The sequence below is a fragment of the Microtus oregoni genome, unplaced genomic scaffold (genome assembly GCF_018167655.1).
Source record: "Microtus oregoni isolate MIOR12 unplaced genomic scaffold, Mior012 000037F_ref0000500, whole genome shotgun sequence".
In the NCBI taxonomy this organism is placed as follows: domain Eukaryota; kingdom Metazoa; phylum Chordata; class Mammalia; order Rodentia; family Cricetidae; genus Microtus; species Microtus oregoni.
The window spans coordinates 17309098-17327712 of NW_024543096.1; the positions used below are offsets into that span (position 1 = coordinate 17309098).

The following is an 18615-nucleotide window of genomic DNA, read 5'->3' on the forward strand; positions in this document are numbered from 1 at the left end:
CTGTTGTTTTTTGTGCATGGACTACTCAATCCATTGAAGATGGATTCTAAAACACAAGAGAACCTAACTCTAAACTCAGCATCTTTTCTCCATTTTGGAAACATGCATAGCGAATGATGTTATCTATCTATTTATTTTTAATCCTATTCTTAACCCAAATACTATAAATTTATGTCTCCAGTCCAGATTTTTACGCTGAGTTCCAAACTTGTGTATCTAAAACTGGCAACATTCCCTCTTAAAAAGTTGCAAGTTATCTCAGATTCTTAGTCCACATTCCAATCTCCTGATCTAGCCTCCAAACTCAGCTATTTTTCAGAGCAAATGGCACTGTAATCCATCTAGTTGGTTAAGTCCGAGGCTTGAGGGACATCCTCAGTACTGTTCTCTGGCCTCATCTTCTAGAACCCATTAATATCAACCTCTTGATTGCATTCATTTCACTTTTCCCATCATGTTTTTTATGTTTACACCTTTTCCCTCAGTCTAATGGCCCAGCTGACCCCTTGGTATAGAACGCTGGTCACTTGTTATACTGGCGACAGCAACAGCGTTTCTTGTTCACCTCCCAAAGACAATGAGTTTTATGTCCTCAAACATTCACACTGAACAAAGTAGACTACTCTCACTTCTCTTCATAAGTTCTTACTTAGAGAGTGTAATCTCTACCCCATCTTTAATTCCTCTCCTTGGACTCTAGAATCCAGCCACGATGTCTTTTATATTCCTTTGGACTCCCATGCTTCTTTCAGATTCTGGGCTCACTTCTGTTAGATCATTGCCTTTTGTCTACTTAATTGCTCCTGCAGGTTATAGCCCAGCAGAGTTGCTTCAGAGAGGCTCTTCCTTCCCTCTGAACCATGCTGACAGTTCCACACAGTTTTCACTGCATAACGTAATAATAGACTCAGTGATTTCCCGATTAACACTTCTTTACACCCTTTTAAGGAAGACCTTGTTGATTTTGCCTCAGTTTAGACAAAATGACCGAGCATGGCAATGGAGTTATACAAACACATAATAAACTGAGTTGATAATGTTGCTTAGTTTGGATTAAAATATGTAATTACTCTGATCTTCATACTTATGTAATCTTAGCCTCCTGGGGAACTGTATCGACTTCTATGCACTTTGCAATTGAGTGGAACTAAACACATCACGGGAGCTCTATATCATGCTCCATATACCTGAAACAACCCTTATTACCAATTTCAGCCTTTTAGTGAGGGTTTACATTGCTTCCGTTCTGATTGCTGAGTTTACACAGAAGTGTTTTCTTGTCTTGCATGATCTAGGAAAATATAGATAGATAAAATGCTTGTTGGAGAACAATTTAGAATGAAGCAGGCTAATTTATTATGCCAGTGTCGCACTAGTAGTCTAGGAGTTAATAATGCTCAAAGTAATGGAAATAGGATTTATTTCTCTAGTAAAGTGCGATGACACAAGACAAGTATATTAAACATATTGTGGATTAATATGCAAAGATGAGAGCAACCAATCTGCACAAATAAGATTAGATATCAGGGCAAAACTATAAGGGTTTTGAAAGCATTTTTTTTTACATGTTTCTACTAACAGTTTTATATGCTCAAGTCGATTGCTAAGCTCAAAATCAGTGAGCTGCATCAAAGCCATTTGATTAGTGCTTAATGCACATGAAATTGAGTTACAGTTTACAAATCAATTTTGCAAGTTTTATTACAATGCATTGAAGGGCTATGCCTACTTTTACTCATTTTTCATCAGTTACATTACACCCCCCCCCCAAAGAACACCCAGTAGCTCTCTTAAACTAATGACCACACGGGCGTTTATTTTGCTCCTGTAGTTATTTGCAGCCAAGGTGGTCCAGATGGTCTTTTCCGCACCACTAGGCTAACATGACCATGTTGTATTGCATTCCGGATTTAGTTGTCTCCGTGTAGTTCACGCGGAAAGAATGCACATTGAGAAATTTGTGCGCCACTATACTTCCCTAAGGCATGGAATTTAAAACGTAGGTAAGTGTAGCGCTGCTGTGCCTTTTAACTCTGCAAAATGTCTTGCTAAGTCTTCAGGTTTTATTAAGTTTACTTTCTTACTTGGATAATTAGATTTTATTTAATCTCATGTCTGCTAAAATAGTACACCTGAAATAGGAAAAAAAAAAGCTCAACATTTTTTCACAACTCTTATACATTGTCAGATAAGGATAAATATTGATAGATTACTTCCATGAATCTAACTTTGCTTTAATACAGAATTTAAATAACAAGTGCTGGTAGCTATGTACATTAGAAATGGTCTTTCTTGGGGAAAATGAATATTAGTACAAAAGATTTTTCACCTAGCTTTTAATCATTAATTTTTCTTACAACTGCAAGTTTTTGTTTTCTTCATTCCATTTATTATCATTTTACAAAATTTTAGAACATCAATGATCTAAGAATTTTACTACTAAAGTACAATATGTGGCTTAAAACTTGCCTAGTTGTTCCTGGTTGAGTCTTGCACCAAGAGGAGAGATCCTTAAGTGTGAATTGTTACGTAAATAGAGCTATCTTTAGGTGTGGCAAGGATAATGAGTGTGGAGGGAAATGGAGCGGAGAGAAGTAGGGAAGGCTGCCAGCTTTTCTTTTAGTGAAGGATTGAAAACAAACTTGCTGGGCAGTGGTAGAGCAAACCTTTCTATGAGTTCGAGGCCAGCCTGGTCTACAGATGGAGTTCCAGGACAGCTGGGGTTACACAGAGAAGACCCATCTCATTAAAAGACAGAGTGGGGGGGAGGAGAGGGGAAGGATGAAGGAAGAATGAGGGGGGTGGGGGAGAAGGAGGGAGAGAGAGAGAGAGGAAGGGAGGGAGGAAGGAAGGAAGGAAGGAAGGAAGGAAAGGGTTGCTTTCAGACCTTACTGTGTTTCTAAATCTGCCGTCTTCCTTGTACAAGAAGACTCAAGATTTCAGGATTCCAAGGTGATCTTAAACTCTCTGCTGCTTATTTGAAGCCTCTTGTATCTCTACATCACCCAGTCCCTGGCTCCTACCTATAAGCAGTATCCGCAGACCTACTGAGAGGCAGTTTGGTGTGTGTAACAATTCATACTTTCAGTAATTTTGCTATTACAGTCAGGAGCATAGTGTCTTGTACAAAGAATGGGAAAAAGAGCCACCTTTAGTTCTGCAAAATAACATCCAATGTGGACTTAGCTCTGATCAAATGGCTATCCTGAGTACTGAATTATAAATGGACCAGTGTAGCCAGTGTAGTTTGGGAGCTACAGAACAAAACAAAACAGAATAAAACTCCGTGGAGTCCACTGGCAGGCAGCAAAGTTGAAGCTAAATATGGGGCTCCTTGAATGAGCAGATGTGATCAGTAGAGACATATAAGACTAAGTCTCCAATGATACAACTTAAGAGCAGTTGATGCAGAGAAAAAGCAAGATCGCACAAAGGAAGGGAGCAGTGAGCAATGGAACAATTGGAATCTTGAAGTGATGTGAGTTGCAGAATGCTGTGTGAAGGTCAGGGATCAGCTAGGGCTGAATCCCAGCATTAAAACAGTTGCAGCAGCAGCAACAGCAGTAGCAGCACACTCCTCTAAACTTGTTAAAGATTGCTGCTGGTGTCTGAGAAGCCCTGCTTCCAGTCTGGCCACATCATCATGACAGCAAAGGAGGCAGCAAGCAGAGATTTGGACGAGGGAGATAAGCAAAAAGACAGGGTAACAAGATTGACTGCTTTTAACCACTCATTCACTAAGGAGACAGGGAACGAGTATAATGCACCAACATTACATATGCCTAATTACATCTCCATGCGCTTGAAATAACCACTAAGTCAATAAATGCATGATTTTACCATATTATTATTAAGTTTCCCTCGGGTATATATGGTTTCCTCTCTCCAAATGCCAAGTTAAAGAATCAATTCAGGTCTCCTGGATGTGATAACATCTTAAGATTCTGGGTGATCATGCAGCCATCATGCTGATGGGAGCCCTAAACAGAATGTTCAAAGCATTAATGAGAAATGGTCCAGTTTCCCAAATGCTGGAAGGCTAGAGAGTGTCCCTGATTTTCATGTTGCTAGGTAACAAAATATTCCACAAGATGCTTACAAGGGGGACCGGCTATGCTTATGCTGACCTGGGTGCTGATCAACATCCCTTATTAACAAAGTACGTACTTCCCCCCCAATAACAAGCATTTCAATTGATCTTAGATCTATGTTCTTTACTCGTATGATGGGGAAACTATAACATAAATTTGACTGAACGTTTTCCCTGTTTGTTGTTGCAACAATGTCATGGTTCCTTTTTCTATATCAAATTTAATCCTTAAAGAAAAAGACTTTCAAAGGAAGGATGAAAGTAAACATTAGTTACATTGTGAAACCTTTAATTAAATTCCGTTCAATAGCAGACCGTTTCTATAGTAATGTGTGCTGATTAGGGAATTCTGTATTACCACGGCAGCCTCTCATCTTTGAATTAAAGAATGACTTTCAGCTCCAATGGAGAATAGTAAAAGCCTGGTGATGGCTCTTCTGCAAAGAACTACATGGAACATTTCTTTGTTTCTTCCTTGCTTGGGGTCAGAGAACAGATACAAGTTTGAAGAGGTCATATAGCTGCTGAGACAAATGTATTTTTTATGTGGTAATTATCTTGAGTGAGTTCAAAACATATGAATAGATAATAATGGCTTAAATTAGACAGATAATGGCCTAAATTATCAAATGTTATTTTGTATGTATAAATTTAGTTTCAGTTGAAGCTTTTAGGATAATTCAAACTTTTATTTTAGTAAGAATAATAGTAAAAATTTCTTCCAAAAAGATACAATTTTAATCTTTTTTAAAGATTATGGGTTCTTTTAAACAAGATTAAATGAAGAAATCTTTTTCTGAAAGTTATTGTTTGAATAAACCTCTATAGAGATTTGACATTATTTTATGAGATGACTTATATTTGATTTCACTTAAAATCATATTATTTGAGTATTATTTAGCTTAGATCACAGTACCAGGATGACACCAAGTTTAATATAAACAGAGTACTGAATTTCTGTGTTTCTGAGTCAGTAGTTCTGACATACAGACGAAAAACTTGAATTTCAAGCATGTTACCTGTAGAAGGAGACTGCTCTTTCATCTTCTGGCAACCCAGACCCAAATAATCAAATAGAAACTATGTCAGTTACAACAGTGTTGAAATAAATATGCTACAAAAAATGACAACATTCTGCTAGACAATACATAACAAAGGACTTTTCTAGTGAAACTCTACTAAATACTAGAAGCTATAGAAGATGAATCTAACAAAATAAAGGAAGTCACTATGACTTAGATCTTCGTATTGCATATACACAAAATTTGGAATTTTATGTTTTAGGCAACAAAAGCATATCACAAAGGATAGAAATAGTGGACTTCTGTAATCTGGGAGGAGCAGTATTTTATGTAATATTGGAGAAAAAGGATGAAGGAGGGAATTAAAATTATGAGACCATTACATTAGCTCAAATAAGATGTGTTGAAGTTCTGAGTAGGATAATTATAGTGCAATATAAGGAAGCTATTGAATGAAGTGATGGATATACTTAGTCCACCTTTTTGATGGGAGATGAGAGGATTCAATGGAAGGAGAAGCATAGCATGCTATATTTTGGCTTGGATGACTTGGTTAGTGAACCATGATAATCGAAGAAGTCTAAGTGAGAGGGGCTAGAGATTTTAAGACACATCTAACTTGAAAAGGTGGATGTTCCAGAAGTACTAATATATTCCAAAGAGTTCACCCAATGGGCCATTGAATACATCAGGCTCTAAGTGATGAGAAAGGACTAAGGAAACTGTGACCCAAAATACGGATTTGTGGAAAGGCCTGAAGCTGCGGTAACTGATGAAACTGTCCAAGCAGGATGAATCATGATGACTCCTATCTAAGGAGGGGAAATGCTAAAAGTAGCTCCTGGAAGATAAAGAGTATTTAGGGGTAGAATCAGAGGGAGATTTGGAGTGTGACTTTGGTAGGAACTTGTATAGCTTTTGTTAGCACCAGGATGGGACCGCAGCACTGATAAGAGACTCAGAGAGAGGGAGAGTAGGAACTTGAGGAATGGGGAAGGAGGAAAGGGAACGAGGAGGCAGAGAGCAAATACTGCTGAAATAACAGTGCATTTTAAAGACGCAGTGAGTGTAGTAGCCTAGAAGTAAAAATAAAGGCAAGAAGTGATCTAACTCACCTCTGTACAGAACAGTCTAGAGAATGAATTGAGAGAGCTCAATTATGCCGCTCTGTGGGATGAAGGAACGAGTGGAAGCAGGGAAACACGTGCGGTTTAAACATCTACAGACAGAGACAAATAATAGAAACCAAGAAACCCAAGTGTACACAAAACTTACGGAAACATGTACTGAGCACAGTTAATGGAATAGCACAGGCCTTGGCAAAAAGGGGTCGCTAGTATTCTGTGCCAACTTAGAACGAACATTTGGGGTGTGTAACTAGATACTCAAGACAGAGAGAGAGCGAGAGTGCCAGATATCCTAATTTTAATGTGCAATATCAAAATTTTAAATGCTGGCAACAAATTCCACTAATTAAAACTTTAAAAAATATGATGTGATATAAACAAAATGTGTCTGTTGAAATGCAGGCTATTTATTCTCAGCAGCTTGAGTATGAGCAACAGAGGAAGAAGCCAGAGGAAAACACTGGCATGGGAGGGAGACACTGAGGAAGATGGATTTTGAAGGAACAGGAGAGTATCGACCCTTAAGGGATACATATGTTTCCCTTAGGATTTGTCAGCCAAAGGTGGCATGTAGTTACTGAGGAATTTCCACCCAATGCCCTCCTTCACCCCTACTGTGGGCAAAGGAAGAAAAGGATTCTGCAGTGTAACACAGGAATGGACTTGAGGCCAGAGTCATAACCATTCTACCAGAGATTGGAGGTTGGAAGTACTAGTTAAGGGAAATGGGAGAAAATCTGAAAAGGAAAGAGTATCTCAAATATATATATAGTCAATCAATAGCTTGATGAAATAATTTTTCTAAAATTGAGTAAAACTTAGTTAAAGCTTGTAGCTTATTGGAAAATCCCTAAATTATAGTGTAAACTCAATATATCCTGAACTTTTGACAGTAAGTGATGTAGGTTTAAATTGAGACTCAAAGCAATTTACATTGATTAAGGAGTAAAAATGTTATTAATAAGATTTGTTTAGTGAGAGAAATGTTAGAGAAACTTTTATAGTAGGTCAAACAAGATAAAAATATATGCATTAATTTTCTGTTTGGATATTATCTTAGTTTATTTTCCTGTTGCTATGACAAAAGGCCCTGAGAAAAGTGAGTTGAGGATGAGAAGGTTCATTTTGGCCCACTGCTCAAGGGTGCAGTCTTACATGGGTGATCCATAGTCAAAAAGCAGACAGCACGGAGAGCATGTTCTTACTCATTTTCTCCTTGTAGGTAGTACAGATCCCATTCCAGGGAATGGCGCCACACACGGTGGTCGGTCCTCTCACCTCAGTGAACCTAATCTAGATAATAGAGGGACAACATGCCCCAGACATGCCTAAGGCTTATCTCCTAGAGGACTTTGATTCATAGCAAATAGAAAATTGAGATTAACTATCACAATCAAGAATTTTGTTCAATTTAGGTTTCCCCATTGTTCTCAAAATCCTAGCAAACTCTATTATTTCCATTTTAAAGAATATTTTATATAAAGTAGCAATAAAATACTGAGTTTGTATTGTATTAATATTTACATTAATTAGTTAAATGGATCCATTGTATAGTATTTACTAATTTGATAGTTGTACCCATTAATAATAACACTTCCTTATGAACGTGTTCCATTTAGGGGGACATAAGTCATTTATTTTTATCTGGTCTTGTAACTCTCACAGATAATATTGTGAAAAAAATTACTTTTCTGAATACTATGCTTACTTTTCTTGTGTTGGGTTCCATGTTCTAAAGCTAATATTTTTACTGAGATTGTTTATTATTCCATTCAATACACAGCAAGTTTTCCTTTTTATAGTTTCTCTTTTCTATAATTCATTTAATATTCTTTTCCTTAGTCATCATAATTTAATAGTTAAAAATATGCACATGTCTCATTTTTTTTTTGCTCAGGTTGGTGACATTTTTGGGAGACAAGTAATTTACAGAAAGATGTATCTTTAATAAATAACAAATGGGCAATCTTCACCTTTTGTCCCTCTCTTTCATTCTTTCTCTCAGAGGTATACATACCATATTTTCATAAGAGATTAAGCATTGACTAGAGAAAAATATCAGGTTTAAAGTATTTATCATACACACACACACACACACACACACACACACACACACACACATAAATCAGTGTAACCAAACTTTATTTATGACTAGTTTAATTTACCCACAAGCTTTCAACTGGATTGTAGACTTTAAAGCAATATATCTGTTAAGGGTTAGCATTGTAACAGGGCAAGACAGTGCAAAGGTTTTACCTTCTTGTGTTCTTGCTGCAGCCATTTTAGGTTTAAGTAGAATTTGATCTCCTTGATGGAGAATCCCAAGGGAGATTATTCAACTCTATTCTAGGAACCTGAGGCAAAGATGCCCCAGCTAACTTGCCTGGCTTCTGATAAACTGCCTGCTTGTGCAAACCTCCATCTCCTGCTAACTGCTTATCTTAGCTTCTGTTAAACTGCTTGCTAAAGTAAAACCTCTCCCTGCAGCTGCTGCCGCCAAGCAAGATATCATGATAGAGTTTGCCTTTAAAAGTTCCTTGCTCTAAATACTCAGTGCTATGCTTAAGTCCTTAATATCTGTGTATATTCCCAGCGGGTTGGAATGAAGACTTTCAATTGGCTATAAACTGTGTTTCAGTGGACATCTTTGGTTGACTTTCCATAACAATATGTTTTTCCAAAGAAATGTATTAAAATTTCACCTTCTCTCTCCCTCTTCCTCCCTCCCTTCCTCCATTCTTCTTTCTTTTCCTCCCTCCATCCATCCCTCACTCTTTTCCTCCATCTCTTCTTCCTATTCCTTCACCCCCCTTTTTGTATTTTTTTCTGGCTCTCTACCAAAAGATGTTTGAAAGAGCCAAAGCCATTATTTTGTACTGACAGTAAAATTTTATTCTCAAAGAAATAAATCAGCACATTTTGTCAGAGATGAGACACAATGTGAAATGTTATCAAGCAAAATTTGGGTCTTTTAAACTTTTCTGCTTGATTTAACAATCAATTCTTCAAATTCTGACACAAAGCTAAGCCACTAGACTGGCTGTAAATAATAAGAGTTTGAAAAGCCATGGAAACAATTGTATCTGCATATTTTTTACTCTCTCCAGTGATTTCCTGTGTGAGTGACAGATACACCATAGGGGAGCCACACATATTCACAAATTAAGGAGTAGAATCTCTACTGGACTTGTCAGGACTTTCCCATGAGATGCCAGTCTAACTAAATTTCAAATGCCATAGACTGTGTTCATAATCTGGGAGCATGCGTTTCGATTTCTTTCTCTTTAGGAAACCAAGGTATCAATTCAACATTTGTATTTCAGTTTTAAATGAATGTATTATCCTTTTTTTTTCCTCTAAATTCCATCCTCTGCTATCGTGTGGGCACACTGTTTCTTTCTTTCTTTCATTAAGATGAAGGGCCACACCAGACACTATCACATGGGTAAAATGAAGCAATTGAGAAGATGGTTAAGAAAATAAACTAGGCATTCCCTCTGTGGACAAATATTTACAGATATTTATAAATATTCACAAATGTTCAAGGCAGAGAGAGGCAGATGCCACTGAGGTTCACTCTCATAGACCATCCTGTAGTGACTGAACTTGACAAGAAGAGAACATATCAAAATTGAAGTGGGTATCACTTCAAAGCTACAATGTTTGTGACCAGAATACTTTTATAGTAATTTACATTTTGTTTCATAACAAAATTATGTTTCATATTTTGTTAGATTTATAAATTACAGATTTCTCAAGAAATTTCCTCAAATGTATTTTTTGGAGGGAAAATTCAGGATATTGTCATTATATTACATTACTATATTTGTTCCACCTTTGCTTTAGGAGAAATTTAATTTCTACTGCCATTTAGGTTTGGCACATGAAGTAACTGATACTATAAAAAATGTTTAATTGTTTGATTTAGTATTAAACCTAGGTGTATGCTTACAGGGAGGAACCTGCGACTCATGGGTGGTAAACATCATGCAGCCAAGGGTAATGAGAAAAACACCCATACAAAAACACAACCTGCCATAAAGGATAAAATTGTTTTTATATTTTGTGTGTGTGAAATCTAAAAAAAAACATTATATGATTGTTAAGCTTGAACTTTGTAGATAACAGTTTTGTGTTTTAATGTCAAAAGGTTGCACATGTGATGAAGGCTTATCTAGGAAACTGCACACATGTGAACGTTGACTTGAGTTTCATCCCCAAAAACCCATGTGAAAAAGCTGGATAAGAGAGCTCGGGAAATGGCTTTGGGAATAAAGGGTTTGCTGTGTACTTCTGATTCCAGAACCCATGTGAGAAACACGTGGACATGGTGGCCACAGTGGTCTTAACACTCAAGAGACAGAGACAGAAGATCTATAGGGCAAGCTGACTAGCAAGTGTAGCCAGAACTGATGAACTCCAAGTTTACTGAGCTAAAAAAAAAAAATAAAGAGGAAAGTAATTGGGGAAGACACATGATATCAACTTCAGGTTCTCACACGCACATATACATCTGTATCTGGACATGTACCCACACACATCCATCAGTACACATAAAAATACATACATAATGATAAAGCTTCAATAAACACAAAACTGGCTGCAGTAGTGCATGCCTAGAATCTCAGCACCAGGGAGGCAGACAGGAGACTCTCCAGTCTATCTGAATCAGTAAGATCCAGTTCGATTGGGAGACCTGATCTCAAAATAAGGTAGAGGGACACAGAAAACATTATCAATGTCAGTCTCTGGCCTCTATTTGTAAGTATATACCACTTCAAGATTTGGACATGTTAGGCAGCATATGCTTTGGGAGCATAATTTTTATTTCATATATGTTGTTATTTGATGTTCATAAAGTATAGGAGTTTTAAATTTCTGTTATTAACATTTTTGTGATGTTTTCCAATGTTCATTAGAAATACCAGATATATAAAGACCAGGTTTCATATGAATTTTATCTCAAGCAAATAAATCAATAGGAAGATGTCAAATCAAAGCACGCATAATCTGGACATACAGCATTGTTACAAGAATAGCATCAGGCTTCTATTTCATCTACACCTAGAAACGTTCACCTAGAACAGCAGAATTTGCTGAGGAGAGCACAGGACGGATCAGAGAAGAGAGCCACAAAAGCTATGTAAGGAAAGAGGAGGCACTAATCTTGGAATTATGAACTGTACTCTGAAGAGTACCCTTGCAGAGGAGTGTGCACACTGGAGAAGAAATAGGAAGTGTGAGATGAAAACGGCCCAATGGCCCAAACCACTAGTATGGTCAAGGAGACTAGCATTAGACTCCTTGTCAGCAACACTTAATGGAAGAAAAGAATGGAGAGTCTGTTGGAGTAACAGGCCAATGTAAATGCAAGATAATATCCAAATTGTTATTATCTCCCAATGCTGGCTGGCCTTCAAGCATTGAGGCTATAGAAGAACCATGTTTTTATTTGTCACTTCTCTACTGCTATGATAAAAAAAAAAACATGACCAAGACAACTTATAGAAGGAACAGTTTATTCAGGCTCATGGTTCTCATGGGATAAGAGTTTGCCATGGTGGAGAAGAAACAGAGATGGCAAGCTTAAATCTTAAACCACAGGTACAAAGCAGAGACATTAACCTAGAAATGACCTGAGATTTTAAACTCTAAAGCTCATCCTTCATGACATACATAATCCAGCGTATCCATACCCCGAAATTTACCCAAATACCGGGGACTAAGTATTCACATGCCTGAGACTAGGGTGGACAGTTTCCATTCAAACCACTACCCTGTTGAATAAGAAAGTGTTCTAAAACACTTTGCAGTAATAAGTTTAATTTAGTATGTTATGTTGGAGAAACTGAGGAGATCTGTGTGAATACTGATTCTGTTTTATTAAAACTTAAAACAAGGGGAGAGGAATGGGGGGAGGGGGAGGAGGTTAGGAGGAGGGGGAGAGAAATGGGAGGCTGGGTGGTGGCGGAAACTTTCTTTTTTTCCTTTTCTCAATTAAACAAAAAGAAATTTAAAACAAAATTGAAAAATATAAAAATGTTCCAAAACTGACAGACTGCACAATGACATCAAGGGGCAGGGGTTGGGGAGAAAAATCATAAGACAGACTAAGTTTGTTGACAAGATATAGAAATCTAATAATACAATCCAAACTAAAAAGTCAAGTAGCATACTATTAATGATATTTAACAACACAATGACAAGCTCAAAGAAATATATTATTGACTAAAATTGTATGGTGGGAAGGTCAGAAAAAGACCTTTGATCTAATTTTCTTCTCCCTCAATGTAAGGAATCAAAATTCACTGTATGATGAGGATGAATGAAGGACCTAATCTATAAAGTCAACAAATTGTATAATTGCAGATAAATGGCATCTTGTAAACTATTAGACAACTATTTAGACAACTATTAGAAAAGTAGTTATGTTACCAAATATAACAAGAAAGACACGCAGACTGAAACAACCAAACACTAACACAATTAGATGGAATAGGTCAACACGGAATGCTATCACTGTGAAAAAACAATCAATTTTGTCAATAAACATGTATTGCCACTGGAACTGTAATCAAAGCATTTCTTGATGCTTCTTAGTGAGCATCAAGAAACAAGTGCCATATGGATGGAATGACACAACCAAAACAAATCTTAAATGTAGTTAAAAATGCAGCAACAGAAGAGAAAAGGATTCATGTGTCATAGATTAAGGTACAGGAGACTGAGTTGAAAAAAATCAGTAAATGAAGTGAACCGAATATCCTCTAACAATGTGAACTGCTTTATTTTACCAATATAAAGTTATTTATATGAAGTATTAGTTCTTTTTAAAGCATCTTTTCTGAGTTTATTGGCCAATTATTTTAAGTTAACTGAAATGAAACTATTTTTTATTTTATAAGCTAATATCTTGTCAAGCATTACAATTTTTGTTTACCTAATGTGAAGTATTATTTCTAATACCTAATATTTGTAAACAGCCTAAGTGTTTTTCATTGTTCAGTAAAGTATTGGTAAAGTGACTAGCGTGGTGGAGTACACCTTGAATCTCAGTACTGTGGAAGCAGATGCAGTCAGTTTGGGGCCAACGTAGACTACATACTAAGTTCAGAGGCCACTCAAAAATACATAGTATGACCCTGTCCAGAAGAAAAAAAACAAAAGCATTAGCATTATGGAATACCTGAGATACATGACTGTCAAAGTAGATGATAAATTCTGTAGAGTAGCATCGGCTATGGCTATCTGAAATAAAGTAGTAATATTTTCTATGTGGGAACTGATTCATGCAAATGCCTACAGCAGCCACAGAGTATTCGGACTTTATGGACATGGGCCTTGTACTTACGGTTTACAGATTTGACTGGTAAGATTGGGTTTACCCTCTCTGGGGAGGCAGCACTATCTTCATCTGTCACATACTCAAAATTAATGATGAACATCATAGCCACACCCTCTTGGTTCTTCACTGGGATTATGTGAGTGTTACAAATGAAAGTGGAGCCTAAGGGGAGGAAAAAAAAATGAGTGTTAGATCAAACATATACTTTCTCTGTGAATTATCAGTAATAACACAATTGAAATGCATTCCTATAAAAAGTTGTCTTAAATGACCACTGACAATCAATAAAATAATTTAATTTTCCCATAATTTATTGCATATGTATTTACTTTATAGATACACATAAAAAGTTTAGAGTATAATTCAGTTATTATATTGTGGAAAAACACAATATCAAATCCTATCAGCTCTTACCAATAACTTTAACAACTAGTATAAAAGAGTATTTTTAAGATTCTAGAAAACACATTCATCCATGCCCTACATATTTGTATTAAGTCTATGTCTATGAGAAATATACTTGTATAAAGAGTGAAGAGATATTCCTTTTATATCACCATGATTTTGAAATTAAAAATTATATATTTTTCTTAGTTTCCTAGACCCAATCAATTACTGTATATCTTAGATGTGCTGCAATAAATGAGAAAAATGCAAGCATCCAAATGACAATATTTTATTCGGTTTTAATTGTTTAGAACATTGGAAAATATCTATATTATTGTATTATTGTTTTCTGTATTGCCAATAGTCACCTCTGTGAATCCATCAACACAATCTTTGCCATTCACGATCTATAAATACAGTTGAGAAGCTGAGTTTCTTTAAACTATTTACCTTCTGTCTGATTTCTTGGTGCTGACAACTAGTAATCCTCAAACAGTTCCTTTCTGGTGTTGGGAGGTCTTTCTGTCTATGTGTTGCTTTCATTGGTTAATGAATAAAGAACTGCTTTAAGCCTATGACAGGAAAGAACTGAACTAGGCTGTATGCTGGGAGAAAGAAGTGCGGAGTCAGAGAGAAGCCATGGAGCCACCACCAGATACAGACATGCTAAAAGTTTGCCTGTAAGCCACTGCCATGTGGTGATACACAGATTAATAGAAATTGGTTAAATTAATATGTAAAAGTTAGCCAATAAGAAGCTAGAGCTAATGGGTCAAGCAGTGATTTAATTAATGCAATTTCTGTGTGATTATTTTGGGGTTGAGCAGCCAGGAACCAACAAGCGGCCTCCTTGCTATACCCTTCAATCCCTATCTTCTGAGGATTTGTTCTACTCAGTAAAAGTGAGATTAAACTTTAGAACTATGCATTTGTTTCAGCCAAATGTAAATGTGAAAAACTTCAGAAAGCAATCTTAATCTCTCAGATAGTAACGTGTATTATGATTATTCTTGCTTTTTTTAATATTAGCCCAAGAATTATGTTTCAGTGACAAAATAGAGAGGGGTGTAAGAAGGCAAGGTTGATGAGATATTTTGATGAATTGTGAGAAAATGATGGCCATCTGGAAAGAAGGGACAAAGGTGCGGGCAGATAGCAGAAGGTTTGAACCAAGAACCCGAGCATCTTCAAGAATTACAGATTGCTGACATTCTAAAGAGGCGTTGCAAATTCTGTTGCAAGCAAAACCAGCAGTGAATAAAGCCTTTTCCTTCCTACAGAGTCCCGTATCATGGCTAATACTATCAGAGTTGAGAACAGAAGCTGCTTCTGATATCGCTGTAGGTGGAGGACGCAGAGCTTTGAGAAATGTGCGGCCGGACAGCTATTTGCCATGTGGTAAATTGTTTCAATGGTCTCTAATTTCTACAGATCGTAGTTACAAATACCCACTTAGATCACTTACTCTTTGTATCTTAGAGATACCAAAGTCTTAGTTACAATTTAGATTTATAAATACTGATATCTTTCCCTATTTGAAATGGAATAGACCCTAATAAAATATCAAACGAAAGAGACCCTAAGAAAATGTCTAATATAGATCAGTAACCCACACTGCACAGATGCTAAAAAACATGCATTAAGAATGATTTGTTGCACATCCAGTCTTCAGCTGTATCTTCAATTCATCTAATAAAATAGTTAGCTAGAGCTCTTGTGAAGTTTCTATGGTAACAAACAGGCCAACTTTAGTAAACACAAAATAAGCAATTTAAGAGTGCTCCATTAGAACTAAATATAGACGTGCCATGGACCAGGCATCACAATGCAAACTGGTTAAACAGAATCTGAAGAGACGTGAGAAACAGCCATCATGCACTTTCCTAATGAGTCAAAATACATATTGATTTTACCACTTACAATGACATTTCCTACACCATTTAGAATATAATTGTGAATTCACAGATTTGTTATTCAGCAGTTTGAAATCTTTCAACATTTGAGGTATACTGCTGATTGTGAAGCAGAAACATAAACTAAATCTTTGAGAAATCAATAAATAAAAGATGCAAGGATGAGGATCTAATAGGCTTGTAATAGAACAGAGCTGTTTTGTATTGACTAATAAAAGGAAAACCATACCCTTCCATACAAATGCTTGAAATTTACTCTTGAGTACTGAAAAGCACATAATCATTGTGTTCCAGGAAAACAGTTCAATGCATGTATATCAGCTCCACATCTCATTGCATATGTATAATTAATATGAGATTTATTGCTTACCACTATTGCTTCCTACATGCTTCCATTAAATAATATATCCTTTCTACAGTCAACTGAAGACTCACACTTACATGCTTTCCAGTTTTAGTTTGGGGAGTTGACATATCCATCAATCTTGTGTAGCCTCTGGAAGGCACACAGTGAAAGGGGAAACACAGAATACCGAGGAGGAGCATATATGGAATGTATTTTAGCTTGCATAATTCTGCAACCTCCAAGCACTGTTGAGTAAAGCAACATACCTGTCAGAGTCATCATTCTGTGATTGTTAATATTTTTTCCCCTGAATGAAGTGGTAGAAGCAAAAGGAACAGAAACATAATCTGTGAAGCACTACTTTAACAATGAAGAAAAGAAAGACTTATTCAATGATATTTAAATAGCATTAAATCAAGAAAGAATTTAAACCTTGTTAAAGTGCATCGTGTATTCAAATGCAATTAATAGTGTTTGTTAAGAGGCAGAATATTTACAATAACATTATCCATTATTTATACAGTTAGGCATGCAGTTATGCTGCACTAATACTGGTTAGACTTGGGTTCATTTCCATATTTTTGTTTCCTGAGTGAAAACCTTTCCAAAGTGGAAAAGGCTACTTGTCAGAAACTGTGATTATTTTAATAAATTTTTCAGAATTTAAAACTTTTAAACTCAAGAAAAGCACAGTCCTTTGAATAACACAACAATTACCTCTTTAAACATAAACAGTGGCTTATACTCAGCTGTATTATGAAATGCAATGAAAGGCCATGATTTTTCTGCACAAACTTCTTTGAAAGTATTTCTTTTGTCTGTAATGTGTACTCACAGGGCATCTTGTGCATACAAGGAACATCAGGGAAGCCAGAGTAACTATACCAACATGGTGACTACAAAGTCTGGGGTGTGGAGGGTAGGTCAAGGGAGATACAAAACGGCACACCAACCGAGAACTTCTCTCTGTTGGAAAAGTGCTGGGGCATTTCATGCACAGATTGCTTCATTTGATTTAAAACTATCATTCTCATGTGCATGCAAGCAATAGCTTGCTGAGAAGGCTAGGATGGGAGCAAAGAAAGCATTGTGGAAAACACTGTCAAAACTGGCATGAGTATAATAGTTTATACCAGTGTCGTGTGGGTGAAAGTGCTTAGGTGGAGTTCAACATGTGTTGAGCTAGAAGAATGACTTACTATTTCTTTAACTGAAATAGGGTGAGGCAAGAAGTGGTCTTGAAGATTTTGTATACTCATAGGTGTTTGAATATGGTAACTCTGAAATTGCTTGGATATCTAAGTGGAGAAGATAAACATAAGGCACAGCAGTAAAGTTGAGTTTAGGTATTACTCTAAACCAGCATTATGAATTTGGAAGTCATTGGGGTAGATAGGTATAGAGAAAGTTTGTAGCCCTACTCCAGAGGCACTTCAGAGTCAGAGGATAGATGAGCAAGACCCCATAATGATCATGAAGGATCACACAGTGAAGTGGGAGTGGAATCAAGACTGTGGGCCATCAGGGCTTCAGAGCCAACATTAATCCCTCTTGCCAATAGGCATCATGAGACATTAGCAAACATTGCAATTCTTTAAGAGATATTTCATAGAACTGTGGCCATGAAGCTGTTTGGATGCATTCAAGAATGAATAAACTGCATGAATTACATCTGACAACAGAAGATTCTTTCAAACTGTTCTACTAATGGATGAACTCCACACAGTTCTAGCACAGATCCATAGCTAGAAAAGATATTAAAGCTGTATTTTCTTGCTAGAAAAAATGTTGTATGTTTCTACATTTCTACAAAGTACATTGAATTGTTTTAAAACAATTCTATCCAAATTTGTTCACATTAGGCTATTTAAAGTTACTTAAACTCAAGAAAGGTCTAATTCTATCTTGAGATATTTTTCTTACATTTGCCTTGTTCAGTGTTTACTGATTTCCTCTGCACATGGTACCTATACAAAACCTGGCAGCTCCTCTTGTTGGAGAGTGCTAGCTTTGCAGCTGGAATGTGTGTCTCTGAGACCCTGTCCCATTCTTTTCTTTTCTGAGCAACCTGCTAGCTCTACTAAAGGGCTCAGCTCAGTTCATACTTTACTTATCTGTATTCTGTAAATAATTATTTTTTTGTGTATCCTTGTTCTTGGAATTAAATGAATGAATATCTGTGCAGCCAGGGTTTAGGATAGAATTCTTTATACCGTGCTAACATGACGTTCTAATAGGTCAAGTCTATTCTCATTTGATTTCTATTGCTGTGATAAACAGCATGACCAAAAACAACTTGGGAAGAAGAGATTTTATTTTAGCTTACACTTGCATGTCATCGTCCATCACAGAGGGGGGCCAGGGAATAATTCAAGCAGGAACATG

The 18615-nt window shown here is 36.5% G+C and overlaps 1 protein-coding gene across 4 annotated transcripts in view; it reads right to left on the reverse strand.

Moving 5' to 3' along the window:
• Kcnh7 (potassium voltage-gated channel subfamily H member 7) overlaps positions 1 to 18615 on the reverse strand; it is a 421266-nt gene that overhangs the window by 130864 nt on the left and 271787 nt on the right. For all 4 annotated transcript variants that reach the window (XM_041631379.1, XM_041631378.1, XM_041631377.1 and 1 more), the window contains exon 3: positions 13591 to 13746. In XM_041631379.1, coding sequence (XP_041487313.1) covers positions 13591 to 13746 — 156 coding nt within the window. The remainder of the gene's footprint in view (positions 1 to 13590; positions 13747 to 18615) is intronic.